Here is a 19,797-nt window from a genome sequence, read left to right as displayed (position 1 = left end):
TCTCTCTCTCTCTATCTATCTTTCTAAGCAAGGAGAGAGAAGATGAAGATATTCATCAAAATAAGTGGAATCTCATCTATGATAAATAATAATTTGTAACTAAGCAAATTATAGTTGAAGATATATAGAGCTGGCTGATATAACATGTCTCAATCCATATAAACTAATGGAGCCACATTGATGCTACACAACAAAACCAGAGACTTAAATATCACTAACAGAAAGAGAAAAAGAAAAGAAAAGAAAAAAGAATCAAATAGAAGAGCTGGGGACCATCCAATGTGTTGGGGGAGAGATGCTAAAGGACGCATACAAACTTCATCTAGTCTCAATATATCTGTCTGCTTTGCTTCTCTCATTTTGTTTCCGGGGACCAGCCCCCTTGTGGTGGACTATTCCTCTCCAACAGGATAGATAATGGGACTCAAACCCCACCACGACATTTGCCACTCCGCTCGATCCATCAATGAGGACAATAATAGCATTGTCTTACCATTGTTAACAGTCATGACAACACAAAACATAAGGGTTTCAGGAATATCCATGTGATTGCAATTAAGCATGACATTAAATCAATCATTGCATGCTCTTGTCACTTGCGCAAACAATGTAGACAAAATGGTATTCAATTTGAAGGGGTTTATGGACTTATTGTGTTACATTTATACTAAGTTTTATGCACAAAAAGCAAACTGGTGCACAATCAAATGACAAGGAGCCAGCTACCGACCAGCAGACCAAAGCTAAGTAATCTTTTCCTGACAATAAATGCAACTTGGGTATGCTAATTAATTGCGATTTGAGGCACTTTCTTCCTCTGTTGGTGGTCTAAATCCCAACTCCATCACCAAACCATTTCCTAGCTCTAAATTATGGTTTATGGAAAAGGGTTTTTCTTCTTGAGCACCATCCATATGACACGAAGACTCCTGTTTTATGTCGGTTATCTGAATGCCATCATTGTCAAACTGAACTCTCTGGTTCGCGCTGTTGATGTTGTTGCCCAGCAGGGCTGTGTCTGGAGCTTCGATGGCTTTAAGAGAGGGATTTACAGTAGGTAGCTTTGTAAGCAGTGCTCCAAGGCAGCAAGACATAGTAGGCGAAATGGATGGTCCTGAAATGCTGTTTTGTGGAGTGTTCCAGCCCAAGTTGATCGACTTTAAGGGAGAATAGTCAGGTTTTTCCTCCAACAGTCTCTTCACTCCGGTTAATGGGCGATTGTTGTACAATGAGAGAGTTGTTTCATGGCTTTCTATCATATGGGCATTGGGTTTGAGAACGTATGGATGTTGGATAGGAAGGTTTGGTCTTTGGATGGCGAAGATCCCTGGAATGCTTTGGAGATAGCAGAACTTCCTCTGTATGCTGATCACCAGATCGAGATCTTCCACAATCTGAAGAGCCCATTAGTCAATTGTAATCTAATTTGCATAAGAATTTAGATAGAAAATTGGCATAGTAGATACCTTATCAAATGAGCCAAGTTGAACTATGCCTTCTCTAACAGAAATGACTGCAATTGTCTGTCAAAATAAGAGAATTCTAATAAGCTTAAAGTGGGTAGTTCAGTAAGTTCAAGTGGGAATTTCAATTCCTTTAGTTCGACTTTGAGAAATTACCAACCTGAATGCCTGAATTGAAGTGAAACTCCCATGCTCTTGGTTGCTTCAAATAGGAATAATTCAAGAGAATGCCATATTTAAAGTAAAAGAAGTAGAACTTACATTTGAAATGATACTATGCAGAAAATATATAGATTGGCTTACAGGATCAATGGAGACATTCCACGAGGAGATAAAGCTAGGATCACCATCATTTGGGGCATTTTTAAACACCCATTTGTGACTATTATCTGCTGCAACTTTCCCCAGTAATCTGCAAAATAGAAACCATGCAGCTTATCCCTCAATTTTCTCCAACAGTATTTTATCACTTGTAAAGATTCGAGTCGATTACATATGAGCTCTCACCCTTCTCCAAAATTGTACACCTCATGAGACATTTTGAAGAAGACATCAGCCCCAAACCTCCCCTTTCTGTAACCACTGCCGGTTCGCTCACATTCAAAGAAATCACAGAACCCATCTTCCCACACTAGAATCCTGAAACCCAAAAAGATAAATAAATAAATAAAAAGGAGAGAAAATACTAAGCAACCAGAATTGAGACAATGGTCTTTTCACAATTCTTGTACTTAACCAGTTCCTTTTGTTTCCTTTGGAGCGATCAAGAGCGCCCCCTTCACATTCCCATCTGCAAGAAAACAGTGTTGTCGAGAAGAATAAAAATGCATGTTTTTTGTAACATGAACTTCACTGAACAAAATAAATAATCATGCGCGCATTTGAGTTTTGGTAATCATTTTCTTACTTAGGAGGTGGGAAATTCCGAGGCAGTATCCTCCAGAAAACAGCGTACACCCACTTAGAGGAACTGGAAGAATTTGAACACGAACATAGGCTTCTAAGTGTTTGCTGCAAGAGAGAGTTGAGGAGTCCACTCTCCATTGCCACAGAGAGAGAGAGAGAGAGAATCAAAAATACTTCTAGTAGTAGTATCTATGGAGTCTCAGTTCTCATCACAATTAAACGAAAAAGTTGAAACGAGAGAAATCGTTGGCCGGCACGCGCACCAAACGAGTGAGAAAAACACGCACCTACCACAACCATGGAGACATTCTGTTACTCTGTTTAGTAGTGTTTACTGTCCTAAGATTTTCATAAAATCTTTGGACTGGATAAACATTTGCTAGTAAAGAAAGGAAAATGAAAGAAATGAACGATGGAAGGTAGTTTGGATTCAAACCTCTTTGAAAAAAGAGAAGTGCTGGCATGCTGCTATCCCGCCCACACCTGTTTAGATTTAAAGATGGTTTCATTTCTCCATTACAAATTTTTTAATTTTTTATATAAAATATAATAAAAAATTTAATTTTTTTAGACCCAAAAATAATAATAATATTTTATTTAACTCATCTAATATAAATTATACTTTTTTAATTTTTAATTTTAAATATTTTTAAAAAATAAAAAAATATGAATACATTAATATCACTTTCTTAATTATTAAGTAAAAAGATATTAAAAAGTAAAATAAAATACATAAGTAGTCACTTTAAAAAAGATAAATTCAGAAGACGTAATATCATTTTCCTTTAGAAAAACTAAGGAAGATGTCGATTAGTTATTATTTGAAGTTGTAGATAAAGATTTTAAGATTGGAGAAAAATGCTTTTTTGTCCTTCTACCACCCTTCAGACTCCTGAGGTTTGAAAGATTTCAACAAAAGCCATTAATCATTCCTCTTAATAGTTTCAGGCTACCCATAGAAACAGGTAAGCAACCATCTCGTTTCTACTTCTTCATCTAAATCTCAGGAATTTATGTGTCACCACAACCACTCATTTTCTTTGTATCATTTGATACAACAGGCCCACCCCTAAATCCTTTTGCTCTAGCTCTCCTCTTCCATGCTCCCTTCTTTTTAACTGGTACCTCACTACTCATCCTATGTTCTGATTCTTCCAATAACCCCTCATTCCTTGCTGTATTTCCAGTGCCCTCTTCAATTTCATGGAAGACTCCCCCCTCCCTTAACTCCTATTTTGCCCCTGTAACTTCAAAGTGGATAGAACCATCTTGCTCCTCTCTTTTTAATTTTTCCCCTCCCCCTTATACATAACCACGTCCACACTATTTTTTGTAAATTGTTTTCCTCTACTCTTCCATTTATTGACAACTCACTTTTGAAATATCCCCCTTCCCTTTCTTCCCCACCCCTATTTTTTTTAACCACACCCACACCTCTCCCTCTGACCCTTCCTTCTTTTTCTTCACTACTCCCTTCAATGTGTGGCTCCTTCTTCCACCTGCTTCCCTTCTCTACCCTTCTAGGACTATTGCTATAGTACTTAGCCCTTTGAACTTGATTTGCCCTCAACCATATTCCATATTGATCTTTCTTACCCTTTGAGTTTCCCAACAGACTACAACAATCATTAACTCCATGGATAATGCATCCATAGGAGAAACATATACGTAGCTACTTCTCATAACGAAATGGAATCCAGAGGCTATTACCCTTTACCTTTAGTGTTCTTCCTCTTGCTAAAGGCTGTGTCAATCCAAATAAATCTAAACTCTCAAGAAGCTACTTGATCCACTCCTATCCTCCTGCACATCCACCTCCTCTACCTTCCCCACCGTTCCTCCAATCTATTCCCCTCTTTCTTTTGTCATGCAAGATAAGGGTAAATCGTGCATCCTCACCCAAAATCTCTCATAATCAAAATTCACCTATTGCACTGAAGTATACCCCTCAAATTCCTTTAAAACTAGCAACTGATTATCAAAAAGCCAGGGTCTCCCTATTCATACCCTTTGCTTATCAGCTTGATTCTTGAAAATTATAACAAAGACATTCAAACTTACCTCCATAAATTTAGTTGCCTTGCTTATCCACCATATTTTTTCCATTGTTGACCCCAGAACCTCCCTACTTATAGCTATCTTTGAGCACACTTTCCCCACCAAATTTCTCTGTTCTTTGTTCTTCAGTTCTTCAGAGGCATTATCTTCGATCACTATATCTAATATATCCTCTTCCAGCAGCCTGAACCTCTTCTATTTTTCTTCTAGGTTATCCATTATTCCTCTTAACTTCACCCTACTCTGCCTCTCTTTCGCTACAGCTACGTCATTAGAACCTTAGCCACCTGACATTGAGCCCTACCTCGGAATCTACCTCTCACCTAATGCCTTGGACCACCATTTTTCTGTAATAACTGTCACCACATGCCCCTATGCACTCCCACTCCATCCCTTTTTCCAGAGAGAAAAAGAGTGGAGATTAGGGTTCATTTTAATAGTGATATGATATGGTTTTAGATGAGTTGAATAGAATATTGTTAGAATAGTATTTTTTTTAATATTATTATTGTTTTGAGATTTGAAAAAGTTAAATTGTTTATTAAATTTTGTGTAAAAATTTAAGAAAGTTGTAATGATGAGATGATATAGTTTATATATCCAAATGAGCCCTAAATTCTGAAGATCGATTGGAGAAAATACTAATACATCATATAGATCCTCATTGTATGTAACATTGACACACACACACACACATATATATATATATATATATATATTTACAGATAGATTTAATATTGTGAAATCTACAAAAGTTTATTTGACATTCAATGACAATATTTCACTTTTTATCGCACTTCAAGTCTCCCTTGATATCAATCTATAAATCAAAAGCTTCGACCGAAAAGATATAATCGAAGAATTTTATTTTATTTTTATTTTTTAAATGGAAATTGGAAGGTGCAGACAAACTGTCGTTTCCATGAATCGGAAGCGTCTTCATTTTGCCCAAACTTGTTAGGAAAATGCTATACCCACCGTTCCCACTTCCCGTTCCTGCTTCCCGCTTGATGTGGACATACCACGCATGCGTTAAATATTTTTTTTTCCCTCCATTTCGTCTTCCCTCCAGAGTCCTTTTCTTTTTTGTTTCTTTCGTTTCTGCTTTCCCCTTTCTTTCTTCCCAGTTCGAATTCACCCTCCATTTCGTATTCCCATTCTTTTTTTCTTTTTTGTGACAAGAAATAACGAGATCACCTGTTTGTATTTCCATTATGACTTGAACTGAAGTTCTATTGAAAGGTAAATATTTCAATCTCTAAATAATTTCCTGAGATTCGTATGGATGAGCTTACCTGAGTCCAATTCCTAGTTGAAACAAAAGCAGTGCAATACAAAAGGGAAAAAAGCATATTCAACAAGTTTCACAAAGGAAAATTCATGAAGGTTTAGCTTCTAAATGGGCGGCAACCATTCACGCTGAACTCAACCCAAATGATTTGACAATGGTGCTGACCCTTTCTACAGATTTCGTCTTCCACTCCATTTCATCTTCCTTTTTTTTTCTTTTTGTTTTTGCTTTTTTTTTTTTTTTTTTTTTTTCTTCCCATTTCTTCTTCCTCCTCCAACCCATTTCATTTTCGTTTTTACAGATGGCTAGAAACGGGGATTTATGGTTTGAATCTTGCAAATATGTACCAGTGTTGGGGATTTGGATGGGAGACAGCCTGCAGAGAGATGAAATGCAGAGTGGCTTCGAAGTGCAGAGAGACAAGATGCCGAAAGAAAAAAAAAATGCAAAGAGATGAAATCAGAGGGGAGCGAAATCTGTAATGGGTTGGAGGGAAGAAGAAATGAAAGGTTGGAGGGGGAAGATGAAATGGGAAGGAAAAAAAAAAAGGAGATGCGAAAATAAAATAAAATTGCAGAGAGACGAAATGGAATGGAGATTCGGGAAGATGAAATGGAATGAAGAAGACGAAATGAAATGGGGAAGACGACGTGGGAAGAAAAAAAACGAAGAGAAGAAAACCGAAAAGACAAAAAAAACAAAAAAAGAAGCATGCCACGATTGGTATACCACGTCAAGCGGGAAGGAAAAACGGGAAGAAGTAACGGTGGCCGTAGCATTACCCAACTTGTTAAGGGATTAACCGTTTGGTTGGATTTGATTTTGTTAATTTTTTAGAACTAAATTGGTATATACCGACTTTAAAAATTTAAGACTTAATATCGGACTGATTCAAGATTGAAACTTCGGTCCGGTCCATTTTTACGGATTATTTATGTTAGTAATAATATGATGTTTATATATACTAAACTATTAGTTTATTTATATTATAGTATAAGTACACTATTATATCAAAAGTAAGTTTATATTAATAACTTAATATTAATGTTTATATTTAAGATTAAAATTTTCTGTTATATTAATTTTATGTTATAATATTAAAATTTATATGCAATATCAAATGTTATATTAGAAATTATAAGATTAATTTTATATTATATCACATGTTATATTAGTTTTAAGTTATAAGATTAATACACTTGAATAAAATTAAAATTTTACGTTATATTAATTAACAATTTAGTATATAATATGTATAATATAATACAAAAACTATAAATATATATACTGATCAGAGTCGATTTAATTCTATTTTTAAAATATAAAAATCGGTATTGCATTGATTTAAGACCGGTTTTGATTCTTAAAAACCGATACCGCACTGGACCATTTACAGGTTCAGTCCTGTCTAGTCTGGTTCAACTGGTTTCCCAATTTTCTTACACCCCTATTACTTGAGCACTACCGCCAATTTCACTTTCTTTTCAATGAATGGAATGTAATTGTTTGAAGTAATATCATGCATCACATTCTCAATTTATTTTTATTTCATTACGTACAATGTAACATATTTATTATCATTAAATGATAACAAATCATCTAATAAAATCATGTAATGATGATAAATATATTACATCTTGCATAATGGGATGAAAGTAAAATAGTAGTGTGATGTATATAATTTTCTAATTGTTTACACATTGATTTCTCATTTGGAAAGTGAAAAAAAAAAACTTTTACAACCACAGATTTTATGAAAATAAACTATAAAAATATTTTTAATATTATTTTTATTTTGAGATTTGAAAAGTTGAATTGTTTTTTATATTTTGTTTGAAAATTTAGAAAAGTTATAATTATTAGATGAAAATTTTAAAAATTTAAAATTAAAAAATATTTGTATTTGAGTGGAATGGAATGAGTCAATGAGAGACCAGGCCATCTCAACATCAAACGGGGCCCTACAAAGTCATAAAGCTTGATGAGATCCACATGTTGGAACTCTATGCTAGCCGATACTTGAGCAGTCATGATCCCAAAACATTTGAACTATGTACAAGTTTAACGGATTGTATTCATTTTTATCTATATTCATAGTAGGAAGAAGAGGATAATGTGATAAAGCCTTTTGAAGTTTACCCATAAAACAATTCATGTAAAATCTACTAAATCGACATCGCACCTCGTAGGCTTACTTTTAGAGAAATTACAAAGTGTGATAATGTGAACGCACACCAAGAACAAACAATCCCTCTATCATTATGACACTCCCACAACTCAAATTCATAACCTCTTAACTTTAATACCACTTGTTAGACCGCATCCACGCTTCCTTGAAGTTCATCCATGTCATCAACCCAGACTTTCCTAATTCACCTGGTGCATAAGGGCCACTTGCCGCCATCGACACCATGACACCACCTGTCGTTCCTCTTTTCGGCAGAAGGTAACAGACAGATCGTGTACCCTCCATTTTAGAAAATTCTCAGCGATAAACCAATGGTCAAAGTAGGTGTTAACCCAACGTGGAATGCCATAGCATTCCTCCTAAGTCTAGCTGGGGGGGTGGTTTTCCCTAGACCCCGCTTGTGGGTCGGGCAGCTGAGCGCAGCAAGTGCGACTTCAGCATACTTGTATCTTACCCAAGGTTTTAACCCGAGCAAGTAGTCAGTGATCCTGTCACGTGTGTGTGCAACAATGGGGAATAAATCACTGAAAAAAATAGAAAAGAAAAGACCGTATAATGCATAGTAGCGCCTAACATTCAACCTTAAAAAATAAAATATATTAATTCTGAAATTAGCACTCGATAAAGGAAATTATGATAAGAGTCTACAATAAGCTATCGAATATTTATCACCTGATAAACAATAAGAATGTCAGATTGATCAATAGTTTCACCATTTGTCTATGCATTGATATAAGCTGTCCCCTTGAACTTTGAATTTAAGTTACGCTTGAAAAGAAAGATGACACCTCAAGCACCTGCGAAGTTGTAAGTTGACCCCTTCCAGCACCCGTTGGGGTTTTACCCATGATGGGTTTTCGTTCTACTTTGTTTTCTTCTCTACCTTGGCATGAGGCTTTCGGTATATAATTATCTGACTCAGGATGGTAACATTGGTTGCAATACCAATTACAGAGCCCCAAACAACTTCAAAAGAATTAAGGACAGCAATTGGTTGAAAACATATATGCCAACAGGCACCAACAGCATAAATAAGGCAGAAATCATAGTGTACATGGTGTTGCTTAGAAACTAGAAAGTTGGGACATGTGAAGCATAAATTTGAATATCATTAAAAATGTCATTAATATTTGAACTAGAAACATATTTGTGCACATAAAACATACAGATGGTTTTATTTCAGCATCTTTTACAATACCAAAAACACTATAAGACAATTCTTTCCTCGCAGAAATTGCGTTTTTATAGAGGAAGAATGGAAAAATAACAATATAAAACAGGTTCTACATATGAGAGAACCGAGATCATTGATAGAGTTAGATTTGCAACAATCCATCACAATACCTGATATAACTTGTTGATATACAATAACCAACAGGTTATGAAGCTAAATTTCCTTCTTTTTTTAATTTTCTAAAACCTTATGTTTTTCAATAAATTACAATTTTTTTTGGTAGGTTTCAATAAATTACAAATGAACATCTTATATCTGGCATTCATCATCATCATTGTTCAACTAACTCTTAATAAAACTGAAATATATTCTCAGTCCCACATTGATAACACGCACACACACAAATGATATGTATTTTAATGAAACAATCACTCTTCCTGAAATCCCTTGAACAAACTTGGAAAAGAAAGCAAGGTTAAAATCTGGAAACGAAGTGAATCCAATTTTGAAAATAAAATTTTTTTACAAGTAAAAATGTGAAAATTCAATGAACTAAAATGCTTCCATTTTCAAAAACTCTTTTTGGAGCAACTCAGAAAGGAACACAAATACCTATTGTGGGAGAGAAAGGAGTCATTACGAATATGAAACAAGGATACCACTTCTTGGTGCTTTCTCCTGGATGCTCGTAAAAACTCTCACTACAAAACAAAGAATTAAGTTCCGTGACTTCGTTGAATGTGTGAGGGTATGTCTGGGAGTGTGTATCAAACACTAACAGCTCCACTAAAATATGAACTTACCCATGGAACCAGCAGAATTCATCAAACATGTTATGAAGCTGAGCTCCCCTGTGCTTTTGTTCTGCTCAGGGAATGGTTGTTCACCAAAACAAAAATAAGAGGCTACAAATATGTGTGAATACTCAAAGTAATAGAAAATCCATATGCAAAAGATTGTCAAAAGAATGTAAGAATATATTAGAAAACAGAATCAAATCAAAACTCGGTATTGCCTCTTTTGGAAAGTGATCGAATCATCCTGAAATCTTCTTACCAACAATCAAAGAAGCATGTTTTAAATCTTCTTACCCACTATCACCCACAATAAAGTATATATACAACTGCCTCTTAGGATGGCATCTGCTCTATTATCACTAGGAAACAGGACATTAGCATATATGCAACTTCTGGTTGCAGAGAGAGACTAATGCACAATTCATTTTTTTTTCCTTTTTGAAAAGTAAGAAAATCACAATACACACAATTCATATTGGTATATTTATTAACTTCAAGAAGTTATGGACTATCAGGGCCAACAACAGAGCGGGCCAGTATTTTCATACAAGTATTTAGAAAGGGAATTTGTAGAATTCTTGCAATAGGAAAGAAAGAGATGAAAAAAATTATATAACAGCACAACTGTTATGAACAAACAATTGAGCAGCATAACAAGGAATTAATTATTTAACTCACAGAAAAGTTCTTCCATATTTGTGGGATCCTGGCGAAGAGAAAAATTGCATGCTGAGATGCCTGTAATAGATCATTTCCACATTAGGCAAACTCCATATGTACAGAGCCTTCAAAATTCAAGAAAAAGGAAAAAAGTCTAAACAAGCCTGACATTTGAAATGCATGTACTTGAAAATCAGTACCCCTATAAAGACAATGACCACAAATGAAAGGGAAAAAAGATAACTTTGACAAACTCCAATATCTGAAAACCAGAAATAAAAGAATGTACTGACATATAGGGCTTCAAAGAGAACCGGATTAATTTGACCAGCTAGAATAGTTGGTGCTACCGCACAATATCTGAAAAACCATCATATTAAGGAAGAGGTTGAACATATTTTTTTTCATCTCACATGATGCATACTCAAGAAAATCCAAAAACTCTATGTCAAGAAAAAAGGATACAGCAATGCCCTGATCCATGTTATAGTTCCCACCGGTTGTGAATAATAGTAGATTATGGCAACTAAAATTAAAGCTGCAACAGATAAGCACAAGAGGAAGTATGTTAGATCTTTCATATTGCAAAGTTATCTGATCCAAGAGGCAATACCTAATCCAGGGGTCCAATAGAGCCAACCAACAGATAATAATCAGGATTCAACAGATGCTTTTTGTGTCAAAATTTGGGCTCTTGCCTGATTGTAGTACAGGCAGATTAACCTCATAAATTAATCTTAACTATAATCGACTCTAATGATTCCGGTCCAATTTCTAGTGCATTCACCACAAACAGCAACATATAACATTGAACCACAAGATACTCAAGAAACAAATAAGATAATATTATTTGGTATCAATCAAGGAAAAAACATTGCTGTAATAAGTGAAAACGTTTAAGGTTCCTCACGTTTATGCCAAGTGTTCTCTGAGTCCAAAATATAGATTCTATAATTCAAGGTACATACAAGCATATATACATTACAAAAGCCGCTCATCTTTTAACTAACAATTCTACAAATTTAGGGATTAGGAGCGATATGAGTACAGAAAATCTACAGTTACACACAAGAATGGCTTTATATTTTGTTTTGCACACCTACATACCTTGGATCAAAAGAAATGCCAACTCCCCATAAGCTGAGAAGGGAAGCCCTTTGTGGAGACAATATGCCAGAGCAATAGTGTAGCCGACTACTTCAAGCTCAAAGGCAACAACACTAAGGCCTCTGACACTACTGTTTTTCAAAATTTTTAGTATCTGCAGTTTCAAAGCAAAAGCACTTACTACTGCTTTAATATATGCACTGCATGAGAGATTGATTAAGTGCCCAGGGTGCCAGAACCAGGCTCATTAAAAGTAATTAACAAATGCATGTTAGGGGATCATAAAATTCATAGAAAAACAACATAGTTCGCCACATTCTTTTCAAACTCCACGGATTCTTATTCCATAACTCAGTTCGTGATTATAACCAATAGCTTTTGAAAGAGATTATATCCTTTAAATAAATATTAGCCTTCGTTCGAATGCCAAGAAAGGAAGAGGAAACCCATAATTTCTGCGTCTGTAAAGCATTGAAGAAAGGATTCCCAATAGTTCATTTCGAGGCTAAAAATCATAAAACCAACCCACGAATAGCCAATCTTTTCCAAAAGCGTCGTTCTAATTTAGAAACATAAGACAGGCAGCTAGGGAGCCAAAGTTGAAGTGAAAACCCTATTTTAACACATCTTAACTCTGCGGAACGTAATTTCAACCAGCAGCCATGATTATGATTGAAAAGAATCAAAACAAAACAAAACAAAAAAAGAAGGAAAGTGTGCCTGGGGGAGTTTGACGGTGGTGGAAGCCGCGACTATGCAATAGCCGAGGAGCTTGGAAATGAGAGGCAGCAAGCAGTCTTTGTCAGGGATTTTACCATGGCGGAGAGATCCCACGGCACAGCCGAAATCAATCCCTATAAATTCCATTCAGTCTCTCTCTCTCTCTGTGATCCGATCCAAATACTGTGAGGGACTCTAAAAAGGGAAAAGACTTCGAGGGAAATAGTGAAATACACCACACTGCGCTTCGGACAACTCCAATTTCCATCCCCTTTTTTTTTTAGGTTTTTATGAATTTTCATTTTTCCCATTAGTTGAGGAGAAATTTTGCCACTTGCCTTTCTATTTTTATTATTTAATTACTTGATATAAAACATTATTTAAAATATATTGTATCAATAGTTTGAAATGATAAATTCAAAAATAATATTTGTATTAATTCTTACAAATACTAATGAATTAATATTGTAAGAAGAATTATAAAGAGATCTTATAAAAATAAATTTATAAATTCACATAACTTTATATGATATGTTAAATATATTTTACAATAAAAATAATTTTATTATCTAATCACTTCTGTTTGTGGAATTAAGCAATTCTCTTGTAAAAATTGTCAAAACACACAGAAAGCAACTTTGGTTTGAATAGTAAGATGGGATGAGATAACATGATTTTAAATGAGTTGAATAAAATATTATTTTTTAATATTATTATTATTTTAAGATTTAAAATTTTGACTTATTTATTATATTTTATATAAAAATTTTAAAAAATTATAATAATGAGATAAATCGTCTCTGTATCCAAACAGGACGAAGATTAACTTTTATAATTTATTTGTCACGCAGATTAATTCGACAAGAAAAGTGCCCATCAATACGCCGTGTGTCCCTAAGGCCATGCTTCAAAATAAAAAAGTTGTGAACTCTTGGAAGACGTAGAATTGGTACGCATTACTTTTGCTGAGCATTATGCCAAAGCCGTGCTTCTTTGGTGGAAGGTTTCTCCATCTATTCTGTCACGTACTCATTACCAAGTTCAAGTTAAGCAGTTTCTATGGAAACTCAACTCTGTCATTACCTAAACACGATCCATCTCATTTTGATTACAACATTGGTGAATGGTATTTCTATTTTCATAATCTCATTCAAGTATCTGAACATTTCCAAGTCATTCAGCAACCTCTTCAATATCCAGCTGTAAAGAAAACCAGTGAGCTTTTAGCTTGATAAAGACCTGCCAACACTTTAGCTGTAGCTCCATGGCAGAACCCTTAGGACTCACCTATGGAATCTAAATCTCCGGATAGACTAGCACAGCAACCCACCGCCATGACCACTCACTTAAATAACAGTTTGATCTCAGGAGGAATCGAACCTGTGACATTGGGCACATGCATACAAGTTCGCCCTTTTACCACTTGGGCTACCTTGCAAACATATCACGGAACCAAATCATTACAACATAGATGTATATAGATGTCTGCATTTTCTCGTCAAAACAAGTTAATCGTGCATGCAGAAAACATCAACATTTCAGTATAAAGGTGGGGGGGTGGATTATATCTGTTGGCCATGCAGTCGATTGTATGGTAGATAACCAGAGATTCAGAGGAAAAAAACACATTAAACTCCCGAGATCTACTCTTTCTCGTAGAATTCAAGCATAATTAGGTCGATGCTGGACATATTTACATGCTACAATATGTAAAATATTTTGGGAAAGAATAAAAAACTCACTGTGATAATATATACCCGCATATCCTTTATGAGAGATGAAGCTGCTGTGGGTCTGTCGCATTCTTTGATGGTTTGTTTCTAATATCCTTGCTTTAGATCTTTGATCATAGATTATCATAAGGAAACTTGAGATAATAAAAAAAAAAATGACATTTTCGTTCAAAGCTGGTAGACAGCATCTACCAGAATGTACATTCTCTCAAGTGTATATCAATCAACTTGTACTTGTCAAAAAACTTTGAGTGCATATAACTTCACCCACCATCACGTATAGACAAAGATCAAATCATGGCATGCTTGAAGGGTTTCGTTTGGTGCATATGAAAAAGAAAGATGCATTGAAATGTCTATGTTCAGTGAATTACATTTCCCAGGCACTGGTGAAAAACCATGCAAAATCCCTTATAGTTTTACATTTTACACTAAAAAACGAAAGAAATGCCCATAACCAAATTTTTTAGGAAATTCTACACTTGGACAAAATATTATTGTACATGAAAATGTAGATCTTCCCACATTATTATAGTTAATACGGAAATACTCTAGCCACAAAAGGATTACACAAAAGTAATCCCACAAACTGACATAACTTAATGTAGTTTATCAAATTGTAAAGTTACTTTTATTGTAAAGCAGATCTAACATATATGATGAAACCACGTCAACTTGTGGGATTGTTTTTGTGTGATTCCTTTGTGGATGCTGCAGTAATCTAGTTAATATGCATTCAACTAAATCTGTAGAGAAATATTCTACAAATAAGACAATCTCAAACCCGAGTATCAAGCCAACAGTTATGTCTTGGGCTAATAAAAATTTAGGCGGTAGAAGTATTTTGCATTTTTGCTTATCAAAAAGAAAAGTTCTACTTAATGATGGTTGCCAAAAGTACTTCCACTCACACACATATAAAGATCACATCATATAATAACATGTTACCAAAAGCAAAATTAAGGCCTCTCCCTGGAGTAAGAAATATAACCTTAGCCGAATTTGAATTCCCTAAAGACATCGTCAGTATCAGCATTAGCATCACTGCTGTAACCAATGAATTCCCTAAAGACATCAGTAGTATCAGCATTAGTATCACTGCTGTAATTAAATATCTATGCAAGTAACAAGTTATGTACATGCAAACATTAAAAAATGCTAGACATCTAAAACGGAATGATCTCAAAATATGTCTGCTTTGCAAACTTGAGACCATGGATCAAAATTTTTATTTATCTTTGATACATTGTCATATTCCCATGTGTTATTCAGCACAGGAAAAAACAAGCAGGCCAAAGACAAAATCCAAATTGAATCAGTTTAAGTTTCCAAAACACATTAGAAGAACGATAACCTACTGGCAATGACATGTTGGGTACATAAAGACCATTAATATACACAGACAAAGTTTATATACCTTTATATTTTAATTTTCGCTGAAATATGCACCAAGAGCAGACCAACGAATCTCCTTATTTACTGACAAAAAAAAGAGTAGACCAATGAATCCTGTCATTTATAAACTGTGGATCTCCCGTCAAATGCACCCTCGATTGACAATGTAGCCCATCAAGAAGTTGACACCAGAAGTGATGCCATAGCATCCCTTATGATTGGAACACATTCTTCTCCAAAGACTACCAGAGACAAGCTTCAAGCTGCTCCTCAGCAAACTTCTTACGCCAATGCAATATAACTTCATAGATACCTGTTGGCCCAATAGAAACACCGTGACAACTAAAAAGTATGTAGGCTATCTGTCTATTCTCATACTAATGTCAGCACAATCGTAATTCTATTGCATGATATGGTATCTCATTGCATGATATGGAAGAGATACCATGACTTCATGCTTCACACCAAACCTGTTCGTTAGAAGGATCAGGCCCCACTGTTTGGAAAAAATGTTGCAACTAGAAAACAAATAAGCTCAAAGATAAAGGAGTTTGGGTAAATCAATATTTTGCAGATACCAGTACCTAAGTCACTCTACAGAAGTCTGTAAACTCATCCAACCATATCCACTGCAATGGCTACATGGCAGCACCTAAACATTGCTGTTTCTCACCATTTTTTTTTTTTTTGGTAAGTAATAAGAGATTTTATTAATGCAAGTAAATAGGCATAGCCCAAGTACACAGAAAGTATACAAGCAAAAACAACTAAATGCAAGCTAGGGACTAGGAACTAGGAATGGCTGAAAGGAAATCATTAAAATTATCCCCATTCAAAACAAGAACTCTGTTTCTCACCAATGAAAACAGAAAATTTTAAAGCACAAAACCAGAAACCAAGACTAATCTCATGAACGTACATGACATCAAATTCAGAACAGCAATTCTGTAAATAACTACAGATTTGAATGACATGTAAACTTATTGGACCAGCACAAGACCCCTTCGGCCTCCGAGGGTAGCAGATGGACAATATAACACTATTCAATAAGTGGAATGCACTAGCTAGAGGGAAGACAATACATTTACAAAAGGAATCTAATATGCAATATCTATAGATATTCACTTAAATGAAGGAAACAGTTGCTATTTGTTCATCTACCTGTGAACACTTTTTTTTTTTTTTACCAAAATAAGAAATCAAAACCTCACAACCTTCCAAGACACAACACAATTTCCATCTCAGCCTAAGGTCACTGATGAAATTCTCCAGAAACCAACTTAAGTACTTAATAGTTTACATATCTAATGCCTATGTTCCCATCAAATAAATCATGAGAACTAGCAAATAGAAAAAGCTTTAGAGAATCATGCATTGTGTTGTTCGAACCCTTGGGTGTATACAATATCTAGGGGCCATGTCCCATCGGTGAAATGCAGATAATTTACTTGATTAATGTGATATGAGCGCATTATACGGGTCCGGAATCTCACTGGGTAAAAGACATAATGCGTTTGCATGGTCTCCAAGGTTCCTAGTCATAATTAAAAAAATTCATTATGTTTGTGATTACCAGGTACCAGTCAAACATTTTTGTTTTATGAGCAATAATGGGTACTAGTCAAATAGGAGGAACAAATCTTACATGTATTCAAAGACATTAATTATAAAAAATGGTACTTAAAGACACAAGAAGTGAAGGTGTTTCACTCATTCAATAAGAAAGGGAGTTTACCAAATTAACAGAAATGATAAAAGTGTGAGATTACCACTTGCAACAGCAAAGATTCAATTCTAAAGGCAATGAACGGCACACAACGTTAAATTAAATACCAAAAGAAAAAAGACAGAATCGTATAATACAACACAAAACAATGTAAACGGAGCAACAGCAAGGATGCTATTTGAGTTGGAACTTTTGCGCAGGTTCCTTGTCTAACTACCCCGGACACTGCTGTTACCACTTGACCACCTTCTCAAAATGCTAGCCACCCCTAGCTTCGATTTCCATGAACTCGATCGACCAGTACTGCCCGATACAATATTAGCCGCCGCTGCTGCTGCCGCCGCCAATTGGCTAGGCACCTGAATGGGAGGAGGAAATTCAACAACGTTTTCCTGAGCTCCACCGTCACTCGCACTCGCATCCTGATGTTCAGGCTCACCATTATCTAAGTTCACCGCAAGTGATTCCCTAGCCGCCCTCAACCATTCAGCGCCCTCAGGTGTTACTCCTCTACACTTCTTAAGCTTCACTTTAACCAAATTGGGGCAACCACCCGCAAGGGCTTCCAAACCTTGATCCGAAACCAGGCAACTTTTTATACAAAGCTTCTTCAATGCCACGCATTTCGCGCCAATGCAAGAAATCTCCGCGTCACCAACTGAATCGCTTCCGCATAAAGCTAAGCGCTCTAGATTCTTGCAATTCGATGCTAAAGATTCCAAACTCAGTTTTGTAGGATTCACACCGATAAGAACCAATTCCTGAAGATTAGAACAACCTTTCGCGACGGCAATTAATCCCTCGTCGCCTATCCTGTTCGCCTTCCATCCGTCAATGTGAAGCTTCCGCAAGAGCCTACAACGATCTGCAAGCAATACGAGCCCCACGTTCGTGCACTCTGGCGTCTTAACAAGGTGCAGAATTTCCAGATCCAAACAACTCGAGATCGCCACGAGGCCGTTATCGCTAACCTGTAGCCGTTCGAGATGGATTTCAACCAAGCTAGTGACACGATCCGTTATCACTTGGAGAAGTTTATCCCAATCGCCGGAGCACTTGATCAGCTTCAAGGCTCTTAAATTCTTCGCGCCGATAATAACTGGACCGAAACAGTGTCCGTTGTATAGCTCCTTGAGGCAGATCGTTTTGAGAGATGAAGCGGCTACGCCGGGTCCAATCGGCTCAGCCGCAGCTCCATCGGTGATGCTACGCAGGCGCTTCACCGATAATTCCTCAAGAGCCGAGCAATTATCGAGCACCGCCTTCATTCCCTTTGCTCCGAAGGTACAAGATCCACAGGAGAGCTTCTTCAAACCCTTGCAGTTCTTGGCGAACCCCTCCATGCCGGCATCGGTCAAACCGCGGCAAGCACGAAGCTTGAGGCGCGTGAGGTTGCGGCATTTGAGCGATATAAGAATGAGTCCCTCGTCACCGATGCTAACAGATCTACGATCGCATTTCAAGGCAAGTTTCGTGACAGCATCAAATCGAGAGAAAAGAGACGAGATAATAGGGAGGAGATCTGAGTTGGCGTGGAGGGAGAGACGATGTCGGCTCTGTCCCTCGATCCGGAGCCAGCCGCGACAGACGAGAGAGCAGCGCTTGCGGTCGCCGGAGCCGAGCGACTGGAAAATGCAAGCCAGGCACTCGTCTGGCAGTGTGGAGATGTAGTCAGGGCCTCCTCCATCGATCATCCCCTCGTATCCTCCGGTATCTTCAACGTGCATCGGATAGATCAGGGCCATTGATTTGGTCTTAGAGGAAGTGTCGCTCTGATTAATTTCGCGGCGGCCCAAAATTGCAGCCGTCGAGGTTGACTGGCCCATCCAGGGCTGGTAGAAGAAGAGAAGGAGAGGGGGTTGGGGGTTATGCGGCCTCAGCCTTTGCTATCCTAGACATCGCCGTAGTGAAGCTTGCTAGCTTGCATCCACTCTCGGATTCTTCGTTCAAACTCCAAAGTGTCCTGAAACGGATTCCAAATCATATTTCATTCGGCTTTTGTTGAGAAGTAAAAGAATACAAAAGATAAAAAGTAGAATTCTCTTTTTGAATCGGGAGCGAATATAAAAGCAAAAATTATTAAATACTTTCTAAATTTGGATAATTTGATATTTTCAACGTGATTAGTAATTACATCAGATTTTCGATCCGACAGTCAGTAGTTGTTCGGATGGTCTGAACGTGGATGGTCTGAACGTGCTATCTGGATGAAAGAGGTGTATGATCTTCTATGTTAGATAAAGAGTTCGCTAGGGCTACTGAAAAAGTAGTCCGAAGTATTTTACTGATAGTTGATTTTATTTATTTATTATTTATTTATGTATTTTTTTAATCATTATAAATATTTTTAAAAAAAATAAAAATTCACAACATCATTAAAAAATACTTACTTAATCAGTAAATAAAAAAAAAACATTTGGGATATTTTTTGAGTCCCAAATTCAGGACTCAAAGTATTTCTGTTAGATAAATAATAAAAAGTAAATATTACATACTTTAATGTCTGTAATAAGCATTCCAAAGTAGTTGTTCTGTTGATGCTTCTTTTGTATTGCCTGAACCATTAGCTGAGAATCTCA

At 36.3% G+C, this 19,797-nt stretch overlaps 3 protein-coding genes across 3 annotated transcripts; all 3 read right to left on the bottom strand.

Moving 5' to 3' along the window:
* Positions 1-138: 138 nt before the first annotated feature.
* LOC109014295 lies at positions 139-2,658 on the bottom strand. The gene is made up of 7 exons (XM_018996711.2): positions 2,371-2,658; positions 2,200-2,253; positions 1,971-2,102; positions 1,767-1,875; positions 1,624-1,665; positions 1,467-1,523; positions 139-1,394 (listed from the first exon to the last, which is right to left on the bottom strand). The coding sequence occupies exons 1-7, from the start codon at positions 2,505-2,507 to the stop codon at positions 789-791; spliced, it is 1,137 nt and encodes a 378-aa protein (XP_018852256.1). The 5' UTR covers positions 2,508-2,658; the 3' UTR covers positions 139-788.
* A 5,887-nt stretch (positions 2,659-8,545) lies between these two features.
* On the bottom strand, positions 8,546-12,624 carry LOC109010207 (mannose-P-dolichol utilization defect 1 protein homolog 2). Its single transcript, XM_035690885.1, has 8 exons — positions 12,365-12,624; positions 11,645-11,798; positions 11,003-11,075; positions 10,831-10,897; positions 10,556-10,615; positions 9,884-9,944; positions 9,740-9,781; positions 8,546-8,872 (listed from the first exon to the last, which is right to left on the bottom strand). Exons 1-8 carry the CDS (start codon positions 12,509-12,511, stop codon positions 8,769-8,771), a joined length of 708 nt encoding a protein of 235 aa, XP_035546778.1. The 5' UTR covers positions 12,512-12,624; the 3' UTR covers positions 8,546-8,768.
* Positions 12,625-17,166: 4,542 nt separating this feature from the next.
* Positions 17,167-19,222, bottom strand: LOC108983814 (F-box protein At1g47056-like). The gene has a single exon (XM_018955580.2). It carries the CDS (start codon positions 19,042-19,044, stop codon positions 17,428-17,430), a length of 1,617 nt encoding a protein of 538 aa, XP_018811125.1. The 5' UTR covers positions 19,045-19,222; the 3' UTR covers positions 17,167-17,427.
* Between the last annotated feature and the right edge of the window lie 575 nt (positions 19,223-19,797).

The sequence above is a fragment of the Juglans regia genome, chromosome 6 (genome assembly GCF_001411555.2).
Source record: "Juglans regia cultivar Chandler chromosome 6, Walnut 2.0, whole genome shotgun sequence".
Lineage (NCBI taxonomy): Eukaryota > Viridiplantae > Streptophyta > Magnoliopsida > Fagales > Juglandaceae > Juglans > Juglans regia.
Note: the sequence above shows the minus strand (reverse complement) of the source record. Positions and strands in the feature narration are given on the sequence as shown.